At 33.1% G+C, this 17895-nt stretch overlaps 1 protein-coding gene across 2 annotated transcripts in view; it reads left to right on the forward strand.

Moving 5' to 3' along the window:
• GOLM2 (golgi membrane protein 2) overlaps positions 1-17323 on the forward strand; it is a 110939-nt gene extending 93616 nt beyond the window's left edge. Inside the window, exons 9-10 of one of the 2 annotated variants that reach the window (XM_004421506.3) lie at positions 8517-8684; positions 15226-17323. In XM_004421506.3, the coding sequence (XP_004421563.1) occupies positions 8517-8684; positions 15226-15296 (239 nt within the window). In that variant the 3' untranslated portion in view covers positions 15297-17323. The remainder of the gene's footprint in view (positions 1-8516; positions 8685-15225) is intronic. The other variant, XM_004421507.3, reaches the window with a different exon arrangement.
• Positions 17324-17895: the final 572 nt, after the last annotated feature.

Consider the following 17895-nt stretch of genomic DNA (forward strand, 5'->3'; position numbering starts at 1 on the left):
AATTACCAAAATTGACTCAAGAATATTTGAAAACCTGAATAAACCAATAACCGTTAAATAAGTTGAATGGGTAATCAGAAGTCTCACTACACCCAGAAAGAGACACTGCTAGAAGTAATGAGAGTTTAGCTAGATTACTAAATTCAGGAATGCTGTATGAAATTAACAATGAAATCAACAAAACCATCAATTGATTCTTTGAAAAGACTAGTGAAAATAAGACCTCTAGTACAGATCAAGACAGGCAGAGATGGCGCAAATTACCAATATCAAGAATGAAACAAAGAGAACATCAATATAGATCCTACAAATAACAATATTAGTGGATATTTAGTGAGATACTATGAATTAGTGCCAAAACATTTGAAAATTTAGAAGAAACGGACAATATCCTAGAAAAACACCTCTATACAAAACTGACAAGAAGATATTGAAAATCTGAATAATTTCATGTCTATTTAAGGTATTGAATCTGTAATTTAAAACCTTCTCTTAACGAAATTTTCATGTCCAAATTATTTCACTGGTGAATTCTTCCAAACAGTTAAGGAAGAAATATAACCAATCTAACATGAACTCTTCCGGAGAATTGAAAAGGAGGAAAAACTTCGCAACTCATTTTATGAAGCCAGCATAAGTTGGATAGCAAAACTAAGGATATTATGTGAAAGGAAAATTACCAGACAGTCCCTCTCATGTAAAATGTTGAATAGAATATTAGCAAATCAAGTCCAGAGATAGATAAAAATGATGTACATGATGATCATGTTAAGTTTATTCTGAAAATGCAAGGTTATTAAATATTTGAAAAGCAGTCTATGTAATTCACCACATTATCAAAATATATGAGAAAAATCAAATAGTCATCTCAATAGACGCAAAGAAAGCATTTGAGGAAATTCAGCATGTATTCATGAAACATGACAAACTAAGCAAACTGGGATTAGAAGGTAATTTCCTTAATCTGATAGAGTAACTACAAAAATCCTATAACGAACATCATACTTAATGGTGAACTATCAAAAACTTTCCCCCTGAAGTCCAGAAGAAGACTAGGATAACCACCATCGTCACTTGTATTCAGCCTTTCATTGTAGGTCCTAGTCAATGCAATGAAGTACAAGAGAAGGAAATAAACAGTATAGAGATTGGAAAAGAAGAAGTAAAACTGATAAACTGATGTTATTTATGGACATGATTTTGTATGTAGAAAACTCAAAACATTCTACAAACTATTAAATGTATTTAGCAAAGTTATTAGATACAAGGTTAATATTAAAAAATTAATATTTCTATATGTCAGCAACAAACATATAAAGTGAAATTTTTAAAAAGAAACTATCTTAATAGCCTGAAATACGTCACATCCTTGAAAAAAATCTAACAAAATATTCACAAGGACCTCTATAACTACAAAATATTATTAATAGAAATTAGATAATATATAAATAAATCCATGTTGATAGATTGGAAGGTTTCATGTTTTAAAGATGTCAGTTCTTCTCAGATTGATCTAGAATTTCAATACTATCCCATTCATAATCCTAGCAAAGTTTTTTTCTTTCTTCTTTTTGGTAGAAATTGATAAGCTGACTCTAAAATTTGTATGGAAATGCAAAGGACTAAGAATAGCCAAGACAATCTATAAGAAGAACAAAACAACTTTCATTGCCAGATATTGAGACTTACTATAAAACTATTATTGATAGAGTAAGTAACACAGTGTCATATTGGCACAAGAATGGACAGGTGGACAAATGAAACAGAATAGACAATCCAGAAACTGACCACACGTATATGGTCTCTTGATTTATGACAAAGTTGATACTACAATGCAATAGAAGAAAGGATAGTCTTTTCAGTAAACAGTACTGGGTCAATTGAATAGCCAAAGGGAAGAATATTTACCATGGCTCCTCTACCTCACACAATACACAGAATTAAATTCAAGATAAATTATAGATTTAAAATTTAAAGCTAATAAAACGTCTAGAGGAAAACAGGAGCAGCTCAGCTTTCACACTCCAGCCCTCCTCCACTCCACCTAGCAAAAACACATATTCACCATAGATCACTTTGTTAGGAGAAATTTATCCAATCATACTGGTATAGCATGGCCCAAAGCCTCAGGCATACAAAAACACAAAAGGCAGAACATTCCAAGGGTCCAAAAGTTATCTCCCAGGATCCAGCCAAGGACCAGTCCTGAAGACAAGCCTTTCTTTGGAATGTACAGGGTTTGAGCAACCCAGGCATGCTGAGTTAACTCTTTCCTGCCCAGAAGCCATATATATAATGTTTAAAGGCCTGTGAATCAATACTATTTGTTAATGAATACATAAACCTTCATGGGGATGCTTAACACTCGATTTAAGATAGAGGTTACCGTTGGGGTAGGAGGAGAATGCTAGGGAGAGGAGGTACCCAGGGAACTTGAGTTGTATCTGTAATGTTTTATGTGTTTAAAAGTTCTGAAACAAATATGGCAAAGAATGTTAACATTTGACAAGGCTCTGAATGGTGGGAACATGGATATTATATTCTCTATACTTCTCTACATATCTGAAAATATTTAATAATAAAAAATAGAAAAATTCTGTTAAACTTTTATAAAATGTAAATCATAGTGCTACATTAAAAAGAAAAATTTTCGTGAAATATTTGAAGAAATGGTTTGCTCCATTCTTCAATACACAACAATATTGTCTTGAGATGACATTTTTTCTTGATATAGATGCAGAAAGGCAATCAAGTTTGGCATACAAAAATTTGTTAATCAATTACATTATAGCTTTGTTTATTCTTTGAACGTTAAAGAATATTTGAGTCCTGAAATTGAAGTGGAGTATCCAAGTATTTAATGTACATAAGATTAATGTAGTTGTCATACATATGTGATGTGTGCCTAGTATTACTTCTTCAAAAATTAACAAATTTCTGGGGCCGGCCCCCTGGCGTAGCGGTTAAGTGCACACGCTCTGCTGCTGGCGGCCGGGGTTCGGATCCTGGGCACACACTGACGTACTGCTTGTCAGGCCATGCTGTGGCGGCGTCCCATATAAAGTGGAGGAAGATAGGCACAGATGTTAGCCCAGGGCCAGTCTTCCTCAGCAAAACGAGGAGGATTGGCATGGATGTTAGCTGAGGACTGATCTTCCTCACCAAAAAAAAAAAAAAAATTTAACAAATTTCTTCCCACCTCAGGCTCCTTTATCCTGTGCTGGTACTAGTCCAGTAGGTTTGGTGGAGGGTAAAATGGAGAGGAAAGAACAGTATTTGACTTTGAAGCAAATCAAATTGTGTGCTTCCCTTCCCTTCTCCCTTCCTCCCATAGAATTAGTTTTAAGAAAAAAAAAAAGGCAGTTTGTGGATTATATAAAGAAGGGGAAAGAGCAATTGAACCTCTTTGTGTTGGAAGTGAGGGGGATGGTCAGATTGGTCAGATGCTTTTAGCCATAATTTTTAGGTACCATGCTTCTTTTGTTTCCTCCGTTTCTCTTTACCTTCTATAAGTCCAGTCAATTAACAGATTCCTTCCTGTGCCTACTATATGCCGGTCCTATACCTTGAGATGCAAAATGTCTGGTCTTTTTGCACCAATATGTTCGTGATAATGAAATCAAGGTAAACAGTTTAAAAGCCAGTCATTAGTTTTCCCTATATATTGTTCTGTGAGGAAAGCCTGCAGTTAACATTTTTGTCGCAGTTTGCATACCCCTCCCTCCCAACACTCATGACTCTAACTGGTGTCTCAGCAAATTATAAGTTATCACGTATCATGGACCCTCAGAGATACTTGAAGTAGTCAAAACTGTAGGTGTTTAATTGAATAATGCAAGAATCAGTTGAATGTGTTAATTGCCAAATGAATGGTACAAAAGAAATGCTAACATTAGATAAAAGCTGGAAAAAGAGGTTTCCTCCTTTAGGGTAAAATTTCCTTTTCTTTCTCTCTAGAGTTATTACAACCAACTCAGGCTGATTCGTTTTGTTTATAATAGTGGTAATATATTAAAAGAATGACATGAAAAATATAAACCTCTTTTTAATAGAATAGTTGAGAAATTGAAACTCATAAATGAACCTTGAGCCAATGAAGCAAAAAAGTGATTTATCTTGGTTTGATCAATAGTACAAAATTAGAACATGATGTAATCTATGCAGAAATAGAAGTACAATGATGTACACCTGAAATTTTTACAATGTTATAAACCAATGTTACTGCAATAAACAAAAAATTAAAAAAAAAAATAGTACAAAATTAAAATATTGGATCTTGTTCTCTTGACTGAAATGCCTTTTTGAGATTGAGAAAAGTTATAGTTATTTGTCATTATCCTTTCATTTTCTACTGAGTTTCGAAGTTTGCAGTCTGATGTTTAAGGTGTTTTACAGAATATCTATAATTCTATATGAAATTCTATTATATTGTTTAAAGTGAACTGAAAATTGTATCAACGATCTGTTATGATTTATTTTTCCAGCTTGATGCTGCCCAAAGACTTTCAATAGCTAGTGTGTATGTTGCTTCTTTCTTCATATTCTCATGTTTAAACTGTTGGGATGAAGCTAACTTGTTACTGATAGACTCTAAGTTAGTCATTTTCAACCAGCCACCAGGGTAAAAATAATATTCTAGTCCACAATTGAATTTTGCTACAATATAAGGAAATTTGGGGATCCAAACTAAATATAATTACTATATTACTCCCCTAGTTGGGCACAGCTTTAACATTGTGGTTATTGAGGGCACAACTGAATTAAAAATCTTTAAATAGTTGTAAAATGCTTCAGAAATGAAGTCTAATATTTACTTTCTGTTGAAACACCACAGATATATCATCATGTGATAACTTTACCGTCGTTACTTCTGTTTTCCCTTCTTAAATTTAGTCATTCCCCAAGATCACTCCTTTGACTTATAACTGTTTTCTGTAAATATTTATTTCCTCAGAGAAATTATCTTCTCATAGTTTAACTTATCATCATTTATGAGTCTTAAATCTACACATCTCGCCCTCACCTTGCACCTAGAGTCTAGCTCCATATTTCCATGTGTCTATAAAATATTTTCATTTGGCTATCTTACTGTAGCCCTAAGCTCAGTATACCTAAAGCAAAATTTGCTTTCCCATACCTTCCCAATTGTTGCTGGGTATAGACACCACTATTTTTAGTTTCCAGGCTAGGATTATAGAATCATCCTTTGACTCTTTCCACTCCATTGTGCCACATATTCAGTTTGTCATTTTTAAATGTGTTTGATTCACCTATTCCTAACATTTTTTCTGATATATTCCTAGTCTAAGTCCTCATAGCTTCTTGCCTGAATAGACGCTGGAGATGCTGTGATACATAAGGCAGTTTAGATTCCTGTTCTCAGAGAGCTTAAAAGAAATCATGACAACTGCCTATTGCCTGTTACATAAAAGTTCAGACTTCTCTATCAAATAGAAACTAGTGGTAGCAACAGTCTCCATGTTCAGAGGTCACTTTCTCGATCATTGTGTTACAGCACACATAGCATCACTTTATAATTCGTCTTCTTTACTACACTGAGTAATCAGAGATGGAAATGCTAAGTTTATTTTTGTATCATGGTGCCTAGCACAATACCTATCACATGTGTCAGTGAATCTTTGTTGGATGGATGGGTGAAAGAACATTGTAAATACTTTCATATACTTTGTCATTCATTCTAACAATGACCTTGTGAAGTAGATATAGGAGACCTTTTAAAATCTTTAACTTTAAAGGTCTTCCATAATTATTCCCAATTTGCTTGTCCAAACTTCCTCTTTCCACTTTCTAATATAAATCCAGTCAAATGAATCTCTTTACTCTCCTAAGTACTCCATCTTCATTCTTACCTATTCTTTGAATGCTTCTTTCCTTCTCTGTCATGATCCAATGTATTTGCCTCTTCTTTGAAACCTTCCCTTGCTGTAACCCACACTGATTTCTCCCTTGTATAACTCTTTTTGCAAATATGTTGCCTGACAATTATATAATTTAGCAGTCTGTTATATTGATCAGCATTTTTATTTATATTGTCATATTCATTCACTGTTTAATGTGGAGTTTGTCTGATGTCCCCAACTTCACTGGCAACTTAGTGTAGTTGGCTCTGTTTTTAGCTCGCTTGTTGTCTATCATGGTGTTGGAAACCCCACTATTAAGGGTTAGCTTTTTCTCCAAAGATGAAAATTCTGTGTATATGATAGCACAAATTACTATTTAACAAAGGACAGTTGTGTGTTCATCCATTCTTGTTATTGATTTTCTGATTATCTCTGTCACTATTATTGTAGTATTAAAATTTTATGACTGAATTCAGGCTAGTCAGATCATCAAACACATGAAAAGAAAAGAAAAGAAATTTTATAAATTGTTCTGTTGGAAAATTATAACAGGTACAGGCGGACCATTTCTTTGGTTAATATGCCATGTCTGATAATATTAGTTAATTAACTATATTTTACAATAACTTTTTTAGGCTAATTTTTTTGTCTTCTATATTTCATAACTGTTAAAAAATGGAAAAGTTTTCTTGGAGGAAATATTGTACTTTGAGAAACTCACTGGTAACTACCATATTAAAGTGTTTATGTATTTAAAATAGCAGTTTCACATTACATAAAGATAGTTTAACTCCTCTAGGTATTTTGTCCATAGTAAATATGGAATATTAAGAAAAAGAAAATATAGCTTTCTATAAATCTCACTTTTTCCTACTTACATTGGCATCATTTATTTTATCATTAGAGAAAGAGGTAATAATAAAAGCCACCAAAATGTTTTGTTTTGTATTACTATCATTAGGAGAGGGGACGTCTTTCTCACAAATAGCCTACCTATTCTTCTTTTGTTACTGTTTTTCCTTTTTAACTCTTGTATATCCATTTATTTTATCTGACTCTATTTGATCAACTTTTCCATTTATTTATTTATTGTACATACTCAACCTTATTCTTGAATAGATTTAAGATGACCTGATGCTCTTTTTATTGGCCCCAATTACTTCAGTCTCCTATTGTAAATTCCCTACCCCTTTAAAAACCTATGTAAGTGTGATTTGTTCTTTAACTATTTTCCTGATTGACTCTTTGCCCAGCAATTAAAAATATGTTGACCCGATGATATGGTGAGGCATCTGTAGAATTGACCAATACCTCCATAATTCTTTCCATTTGTACTTAATATTTCTTTCCAAACAAAAGAAGTTGTTGATTTTTTTCCTGAATGTTTCATTGCAATGTAAATTTTTAAAATATAATTCCAAAAATTTTAGACCTATCACAGAAAGTTTTGATAATTTTTAAAAATCTTAAATTCTTATATCATCAGTAAGTTAATGCTATTCATATTTTAGGGATTGGAATAAAATTTACTTCTCTACTACTTAAATTTAATGTCAAAGTAGAGTTTAACTTGTATTTGTGAGTCAGAGCTTAGTGTGCCTAACATGTTTATTTTCAATGTCTAGTTGTTGAATAGCTGTCTACAGTAGGTGTTGTGTCTATTGCTCTTCCTTTTAATTTCTTTTTTTTTTTTAATTTTATTTATTTATTTTCCCCCCAAAGCCCCAGCAGATAGTTGTATGTCATAGTTGCACATCCTTCTAGTTGCTGTATGTGGGACGTGGCCTCAGCATGGCCGGAGAAGTGGTGCGTGGGTGCGCACCCGGGATCCGAACCCTGGGCCGCCAGTAGCGGAGCGCGCGCACTTAACCGCTAAGCCACGGGGCTGGCCCTTCCTTTTAATTTCTAATTGTTATAAATGTGTGCAATTTAACAGCCTAATGTAGGTCAACTTTCTTAAGCTTTCTCTACCACTGACTTTTAAAACTCTAATTTAGGAAATGGAAAAGAATAAATCAAAATTACTTGGGATGTCTTTTCAAAACACATATCACTAGGGATTTTGACAGGTTACTCTCTCTGCCATCCCTTTTGGAAATTCATGGTTATAGTGAATCACTATTACTGAAGGAACTTGAGATTGCCCTCAGGTGTGTTAGTTTGTCTTAGTATCCAAGAAGACACTAGCATATGTAGTACTTGTTTATTTTTATTAAAAAAAAAAGTTATGAAAATTACTCATGGAAAGTAGTATTTCATAAAGTAATAAATGACTACAAATTTCAAATATGTATTGTATCTACTAATAAAATTATTTATTCTCCTAAAGTGTTAAATTGAACAAATATTTATATCAGAGAAGTCCTTGGTTGTTAGGAAAAAATCCTGAAAATGGTGCCCTTTAAGAAAACGTTCAGACCTTAAGTAGCAAGTACTAAAATCAACACAAAACAGAAATTCTTAAATAAAAGTTATTTTCAGTCTTCATTCTTATTTCTTTTTGTCTTGGATAACCTTCACAAAATGTATCTTTTTTATAACCAGTACCCTGAAAGTTGCCAGGTTTCACTTGTCTACTTTCTGGTCTGCCTCCAGTATAGGTCCCTTCTTTTCTTCTCTCTTTACCCTTGAATTAATCCTCTACCTACTTCACAGGCCGATTCTTTGATGAGAATGAATCCCCTGTTGATCCGCAGCATGGCTCTAAACTGGCGGATTATAATGGGGATGATGGTAACGTAGGTGAGTATGAGGCAGACAAGCAGGCTGAGCTGGCTTACAATGAGGAAGAAGATGGTGATGGTGGAGAGGAAGACGTCCAAGGTGAGCGTGGGCCTGGCCTCCATGCTGTGACCGTGAAACCCACCTCTAAGTATTTTGGTTGAATTTGTGTAGAATTTTCCCCACTTATTAGTAGCAGTACAATCTTAACACAAAGAGGTTCTGTGCAGTTCTATAAATAAGTTATTTTAATTATTTTCATTTTTAGTTATATGTATTATTGATATAGTTACAATTTGAAATTCAGAATCTTCAGAAATTTTAGAATTAAATTGTTTAAAATGGCTCTAGACTTTACCTAAGGCAAATATTCCTAGAAAATAATTCTTTTCCAATTTCTCATCTGAAAGCAATTCATTATTCTAGGTACAAATATTGACCAGACAGCCTTTTTCTCAAAAAGGAAGGCACAAAGGGAATGGTCTCCTCCACACTGAAGATAAGATTATCTCACTGCTGATTCAGCATAGGAAGGCTGTTTTTGAAATTTTTTCTGAGAGGCTTAAATTTATATTTAGCAATCAGTTTGTGAAGATTTGTCTGTTTTATGTTTAATACACAGATTCAACATATTTTCCTGTGTTAACTGGGTCACTACTGAGCTTTTAACTTAGTAAAAGTTCAGAATCTGCCTGTGTGCATGCAGCCCTATCCATGCATGCATATCAGAGTATGTTGCTTTATTGTAAGTTTTTTGGCCTGTTTTCTGCCTGCTTATATCATTTAGTAGTATTTGTGGAGCTTTTTCTCTTTTCTATAAAAGTTGATTATAAACTTAATGTGTGATATATTAGATTTTATAATATGATGCATGAAATATTTTTCAATGTAATCTGTCTTGATTTCTTCTTTAACTCTTTTTAAGGTAATTAAATTTTATTTAGCTTCGTGACAAGAATTGTTTTTATCGAACTCAGAAGAAAATATAGTTGTCCTAGAATACTATATAGTTAGAAAAAGGGAAACTAGAGACTTTGACTTCCACCTAGGCATTGTTTTGATAGTACATTCTAGTTTTAGAAGAATGGTTATTGGGAATAGAAAAAGATTAATAAATGCTAGGAGTTATATAAGGGAATGTTAATGATTAACTTAATGTTAACTTCTCAAAAACTTTTTGGTACTGTTGAATAAATTATAGTCACCTTTTCTATAATCTCATCCATTTTTCATCCATTTTATGATTTTTTTCTTATTGCTTTTGTGATTTGCTTGGGTTATATTTTTGCAATTATTTATAACATTGTTTTAAGGCTTTTTTCATGCATGTATATCATATCACCAATTAGATTGTAAGCTTTTGGAGGGCAGGACTTTTCATTTATTTTGCCTTCTATTTTGTTTGTATCTTTTCTTGCCTTCATATTCTCCCCCACCATAGTACTTAGCACACATAGAGCCCTCAGTAAATGTTGTAACTGATAATTTTATGCTTTTCTCATTGAGCTTTTATTCTTACAACTGTGACTAGGGTAATAACCCTTTAACTTCTGGTCTTATTGCTTGGTTTACACTTTAAACATTCTCTAGTTTTCTTTCATAAGGGCTTCTATCATCTCATTGGATAATTTTGAGGTTTTTATTAGAGCAATTAATTTCAACCATAATTGAAAATAATTTCTTATATTTTGGCTATCTTAAAGTTGATGACCTTTATCACAAAATTTCAGTTTAATATTTTTATGGTTTTTATCCATGGTAGGTACATTTATCTTCAGTGCCTTCTCTCTCTCTTTCCTGTACCCTTTCCCAGCCCCAATTGTCATTGCCGCTTTCCACTTTAGGTCCCCAGTACCCTCGTGCTGCTCTGCCTTTCCTTTCACAAGAAAATAAATCCACTGATTCTAAGGAATATATGAAAATGACCTAAGATGATATCCTCAGTGAAGTAGAGAGGAGATTGTTAAATTTTGGGGTTTCTTCATTTGCAAGTGAATCTTACTTGAGCTGGGGGTTGCCCTTTAACATTTTTGTCCTATTTTGGGGTTCACTAGATGATAGTAGCAGTAAGATAGGGCAGCTGGCTAGGGGACTTCCTTATCATAGGGAACAGAAAGATGCAAGAACATCAGCTCCAGCAAATAAAGAGGTATAAGTTTGGGCGAACTGACTAAAAAGGAATACTAGAGACCCAAATAATTTAAAACATATTTTCAGGGATTCTTTAGGTGTAGTATTAATTGTCCAAAAAGCGGGGAGGGGGAATTATGGCTGTTCCCTACCTTGTCAACAATTTGGATTCCAAATGTTTAAGTTAGAATATTTGGAATTTAAAAGCATTTCTTGATAGTTTCAATGCAGAAATAATGGTTGGGTTCCCAGTTTGCTCTTGTAGCCAAAGAAGGCAGTAGAATAGAGTGGAAGAAAACATTAGCCAGAGTTAGGAGACCAGCTGTGTATTGCTTTTCAAGTCACTTAAACTCTCTGGGCCACAATTTCTGCATCTATAATGTGAGAGTGTTGAAGTAGAATAGATGATCCTTCTCAGTTCTAAAATTCTGTGGTCACGTTCGCAGTGGAATCACTATATATAACGCAAGTATTATGGGAAAATATGTTTCAGATTTCAGCATGTCTGAAACATCTTCCTCCAAACCCAGGAAAGAAAGTAGCAACTTTACTGCCACCATTGAGACTGTAGCCAGAGATATCAAACATTGAAGCATGCACTTCAGAAGCACTATTAAGGTTCTAGCAGTAGGGGCTCTTCTCTGCTCTCTCTAGTATTTTTTCTCAAGCTGTCGGGTCCCTAGGATTAGAGATTCCAGCTGCAGGACTGAGTGTGCTGGGTTTAGCTAAGCACACTCTGGCTTTGGTTTCCGAAATTCTGGATTATGAAATGCAGGCTTTGGTAGCATCTCTGCCAATAGGGAGCTGAAGGATTCCAGCTTTATCTCTGACACCTGTTCGTATGTATTGATCATTTGGGTCAGCACTACCTACAGAGTGTTTTCTTGTAGAATTAAGTGAAGTCTATTTTTCCTGTGTTTGCAATCCTGGTTTATTTTGATTTTTAATTCCTGGTTTCCTGAAACATCCTAAAAGAAATATTATTTTATTGATATTGGTGTAAAAAATTTTTTACTGGCTTCTTTTAATGACTCAGTGAAAAGAGTAGCTAAAAGATTAACTCTAGAAACACTATAGGTTTGATGGATATATCTATTAATTCATTCTTTATTGTAATAAGGAGATGGATGTTTACAAATTCTCTTTACTCTTATCTTTAATCCCATAGAAGTTCCAAGTTCGTTTAATAGAATATGACATGCATATTACTAAGTAGATCTATGGAAGGAAGCTTAGCATAGTGCTTAAGTGCCTGGATTCTGGAGCCAGACTGTCTGGATATGAATCCTAGCTCCACCACTTACTAGCTTGGTGACCTTGTGAATTACCTAACCTCTATACCTCAATTTCCTCATCTGTAAAATAGGGATAAATATAGTTTCCTAATTCAATAGTTGTTATGTGGATTATATGATTTAAATATTTGTTCAGCACTTAAAACAGGGTCTTTCATACTGTAAGCACTATATAAGTGTTTGTTGAATAAAATAGTAAAAGTAAGTAAAAGCAAATAGTAAAAAAAAGTAAAAGCAAATCTAGAATTTTTTTTCTGGATTGCCTGCTTTGGAGGATAATTGAACTTTGGCCTATGGATTAATTTGTACAATTTAGTGGAGCCTCATTGCACTATTGCCCCAAGAAGTTCTTGCTTGGTAGAGCTTTCTTTATGGAGGTGGTCCTTTCTTGACTTCAGAGGGAATTTAGGAATTATTTAATAAATTATGTATGTCTTTGTATTATATTTCCTTTACTAGTCATTTTACATTGATGAGCTATTTATAGATTTTGCTGCTTTGTAAAATGAAATAAAATATTAGTTCATATAGTTATATTCAGTGGTTATCTGTTATTCTATATCAGATTTGGTTAGGTAATTTCATTGTACTTTGCAGATAAATGCAAAGAGGCTGTTGGTAGAAACTGGAATTCTGGTTAGAATAGCCACATTGACAATGGACTCTAGTTAATGAAAATGATAGCTCAATGTAAGAAAAATGCAATATTACAAAAGTCCTATGAAATTCTGAAAAACAATGCGAAGGCACTACATTAAAAACTTTGCTAAAAAGCATAAAATAATAAAACCAACAAACTCCTCCTTGTATTTATAGAGGACTTTGGAAGTACAGACTGCGTTCATATGCGTTATTTTATTTCGAGGCAGGAAAAACAGTTGTTATCCCTATTCTACTGAGAAGGTAGAGGTCCAAAGAGGTTTTGGAACTAGATCGTGTTTGTTAAGTGCCTGAGCCAGGACTAGAATTCAGTTTTTCTATTCCTAGACCTTTGCTCTTATTTTGTTTTCTCTTTATAATTATTCATTTAAAAATCCCAAAAAGTAACAGTATTTTTTCCTTTCAGTAACTTTCGTGTTAAATTTCTAGAAAGTCTCCTTTGTATGGTAGCTTTTTCCACTGTTCCATGGTGATTAAGTCTTCATTTAATTACTAAAGTCCTGAAAGATGTGTTTATAGTCATAAGGTGAGGTCTCATGGCATGGATCCTAAGGAGAGCTTTTTGGAGAGGTGCCAGTGATTATTTTCCTTTTTAAAACCAAAGATAATTTTTGTAAGTACAGAGTTCTTTGATAAGGGATTAATTAGCATATTTTCAAAATACAAGTATGATTATGGATATAATTTCAGCCTTTACACATAACAGATTTGGGGTTATCATACCCAGTGCATTACACTATTAAAGATATGAGATAAGTTTGTTAGAATATGATGCAAAGTGGTTGCCTGCAATTCTAAATGAGAATTTCTAAAAGTTTGACAGGAACGTTATTGAAAGGAAAGAGAAAGTTGGTTTGTTTGGCATTTTTTATGAATAAATGCAAAGAAGAAATAAGAACACATCATTGTGGAAAGTTAATACATAATACATACACCACATGGCATCTTTTTGAACAAAATTTTACCACAGGTTATCCTAAAGAAGCTGAGAGTGGAAAACCTATCAAACCTAAAAGAATAGATTTCAGAAAGCTATGGTAGTCATGTGAATTTGGATTCCAATGTATATTTCTCTTTAAATTATATAAAATTATATTTCCAGACAGTTATGATAGTAACACCTCAATCTGTCCAAAACTAAGCTATTGGGTAATTGTAACTGTGAACCAAAAAGTAAGAAAAGTCACTTTTTAAGGCTGTGGAGGAGCCAAAAGATGTCATTAAAAGCCATGTACTTAAAACGGACACTCTTAGAATCTGATTAAAGTACTTTTTGGGGGCCGGCCTGGTGGCGCAGCAGTTAAGTTCCTGCACTCCGCTTTGGCGGCCCAGGGTTCGCCAGCTTGGATCCTGGGCGTGGACCTACTCACTGCTCATCAAGCCATGCTGAGGCAGCATCCCACGTGGAAGAACTAGAAGGACCTACAACTGGGATACACAACTATGTACTGGGGGCTTTGGGGAGAAAAAAGAAAAAAAGAGGAAAATTGGCAACAGGTGTTAGCTCAGGGCCAATCTTCCTCAAAAAAAAAAAATGTTGAGCCAGGTCCCCCTGAGATCTATATCTTAAAAAAAAAAAAAAATTTCATTCTTGTTCTAATATAATTTTTTAATTGAAGTATAATTGACATGCAATATTATATTAGTTTCAAGTGTACAACATATTGATTCAACATTTATATACATTACAAAATAACATAATTTTAATACTCTGAACAGTCTTATTTCAAAACCTGTAGTTTGTAGCAAAATTAGAAAAAAAGAGAAAGATTGCTATTGGCAGATAAACTGACAGTGATGTGAAGTGACAGCTGATAACCAAGAAGGAGTTGGAAAACCTGTCAATAGCCAAATAAGTCAAACTCCAAAGTGCCATATGGGGTTGCTTAATATAGCTACTCAAAGTGATTTTAGATCTTACTAACAATATTATGTAATAATTTTTTTCTTTTTGGTAAAGAAAAGGTTAAGTTTTGGTTAGTATACTCCATTTAGGAAGTTACTGGTAAGCTCTTAGCAGAGAAGCAAAGAAATTCACTAACATGCTAAATGTTGGGATTATGAGTAACTTTTATTTTCCTATCTATTATTTTCTAATTTTTACATGATGACTATGGATTAATTTTATAATTAGAAAAAAATTTGGTTTTTAAAGGCATAAAAATGTACATAAAACCGTTTTAACCAAAGCTTTAAAGGACTAACCTTCATCTGTATATAAATAATATATTTATATAAAAGGATTAACTCCTCAATGTTAGTGGGCTCCTAAAGTTTTGCTAGCTATATATATTTAGCTCTACCTATTTCTTTCTCTCTTCCTTCCATCCTTCCTATCAAATATCAAAAGATTTGTTAAAATTAAGTAATCTTCCAAAATAGTTACAGACTTTTTGCTCTTTAGACAAGCAACTAAGAAATAGAACACTATTTGCAGACGGTGTAAAATAACAAGCAGAAAACTACCTTAAGACTGAGAAAAAAAGGAGACATTTAATTGGATTTCTGCAAGTGATTTTAAAAATAATATTCTTGATACATAATTATCTCCCTTACAGATGATGAAGAACGAGAACTTCAAATGGATCCTGCAGACTATGGAAAGCAACGTTTCAATGATGTCCTTTAAGTCCTAAAGGAAAACTTCAGAAAACCTAAAGTGCTGTATAATGGAATCATTTCTACTTTGTCGTTTTTGACTTTTGTTGTAAAGATCAGTTATATCAGTTGTAAAGATACATTGAGATAGATTTAAGGAAAAATTTTAATGAAAGAATGTACCCATGTACATATGTGAACTTTTTCATATTGTATTATCAAAGCAGAGACTTTTTTGGTTATGATACAGTTGAGCCAAAAACAAAATAAGCAAAACTTTAATCTTTGCATTTAAAGCAAACTAATGTATATTTTACATTTTATTGAGCCTAATTCTTTCCACAAACGGACAAACAGGAAAAAGTTGTACAGTTTGTATGTTGCACATAGCATAACCACAGTGAGAACAGTTATTCAATGGAAAAACTTTTTATATACTAATATATTCTTCTTAGCCCAACAGGTCTTCTGTTCTATCTACCCCTCATCTCGTGCTCTTCAAGGAGTTATACCTAGAATAGTTATATAAAAGAGGAGAACCTGGAAGCCAAACACTGGGCAGCATGTGTGCAAAATCACCTCTCTACTCCTTTTATTTTACATGAGTGCTGATGTGTTTTGGAGATAATCTTTCAGCTGAGGCCTGATGGAAATTGAGATAACCTGCAAAGACATAACAATATTTATGAGTTATACCTTACTTAGTTCATGAAATTATGAAATGCATGATGGACAATATATTTTTATTTTTTCACATAATTCCAGTACTGTTTAACTATAACCAGCACTGGCTAAAATTTTGTATTTTCAGAGCTCAAGTTGGTGAAGATATTCATGATTAAATGCCAGATTCTGAAAGAGGCTAAATCAACTTTGAAATGAATCTGCAATCAGTATTTCAAAGCTTTTCTGGTAGTTTTAGTGATCTTATTTGACTAGACTTTTTCAGAAGTACTAAATAAGGAGTTTTAACAGATTTTTATTAATGCACAGATAAATAGAAGTACAGTGAGGTCTATAGCCATTTTATTAAAATAGCTTAAAAGTTTGTAATAAAGATGAAGAATCTTTGTAATTACTTAATATGTTAGTTAAGAACCCATAAACCTCTTATTTGCTAGACTTACAAAATTATTTTAAATGCATTTGTCTTTTTTGACACTGTTTAGTAGAATATGTAAGCTAGCTAATTCTTGTTTTCTGATTTAAAGCACTTTTAAATCTTACCCCCCTCCCCCAAAATAAAAGGTTTTGATCATAAGGAAAAATTTAAGGTTGTTAATGCTCTTTTTCAGAAGGGCTACTGTTAATTGCACATAAACATGAAATGCTTTTTTTCCCCCCTGTACTCAGGTTCTAATCAAAATTCAAATGTATAGACGTAAAAAAATAGGTTGTTCACTTATTGGAGGTGCAAAAATTCTTAGACTTCAGTTTGAAATTATTTAGCGACCAGGAAAAGATGTAGTGATTTACTAAAATTGTTTTTTCTACCATATCAAAGTAAACAATTCATGCCTTTGCTATCAGTAGAGTTAGGCCCACAGTGAATAGGTATGATAGTTCACAGAATTTTTTAAAATGGAGTTAAAGGGAATTAATGCACACTTTTGGGCATTAGGATGGGAAGATAAATCTAAAAAATACTCCTAGTAATACTATAATGCTATAAAATCTTTACAAATGAAAACCAAGAAATTTCTTGCCTTAGTTCCTTTGTCATAAAAACAATTACTTCATTTTTTGGTAACTATTACTTACATAGCAAAATTTCTTCCATTAGCAGTCTAGACATTTTATAAACTGAGAAATCTTGGACCAATTGATAATATTTTGACTGTATTAACATTTTAGTGCTATAAATTCTATGTGAATCTCTTAAAATTCTGACATTCTACAGTCTGTATTAGAAATGCTGGTTTTATAATGTTTTACTTCTGCCTTAAGATTTAGGTTTTTTAAATGTATTTTTGCCCTGAATTAAGTGTTAATTTGATGGAAACTCTGCTTTTAAAATCATCTCTTACTGGGTTCTAATAAATTAAAAATTAAACTTGTTTTCACTATTTTGCTGATTCTGATAACATATATACATATCACACTTGTGTAATGCAAATAGTTACATTTTAACACTAAAATTTGAGTAAATTTAGAATTCATTTTAAGCTAAGCTAAACTAGAATGGCAGAAATTTTTACTCTAGGGCTGTTTACTGTAGTGCTAGTTTATTTAACAGATATTGAATGCTTCGTAGGTGCCCAGCATTGTTCTAGGTAGTAAGAATACTGTAGTGGATAAGATAGACCAGGTTTCTGTTCTCATGGAGCTTACATTCAAGTGGGAGCAGTCAGACAATATACAAATAAACACATGAACCAGATAATTTTAAATAGTGATAAGAGCTATTAAAAATAAAACAAGGTTCCAAGGTCTCTAAGGTTCCAAATAATCAGGTTTTCACTTAACTGAAACATTAACAGTTGTGAGGCTAGAGTTTCATGAGCAAGAGGGAGAGAAATGAGGCTGAAGAGGTATGGAAGGGGTAAGATACGGAGAACCTTATAAGTTCAGGTCACTTGCTACTGACCCATAAAGAGAAAATGCAGAATATAAAATATACATGGAAGGAT

This window comes from Ceratotherium simum, chromosome 3 (assembly GCF_057802395.1).
Source record: "Ceratotherium simum simum isolate JZ-2026a chromosome 3, ASM5780239v1, whole genome shotgun sequence".
Classification (NCBI taxonomy): Eukaryota; Metazoa; Chordata; class Mammalia; order Perissodactyla; family Rhinocerotidae; genus Ceratotherium; species Ceratotherium simum.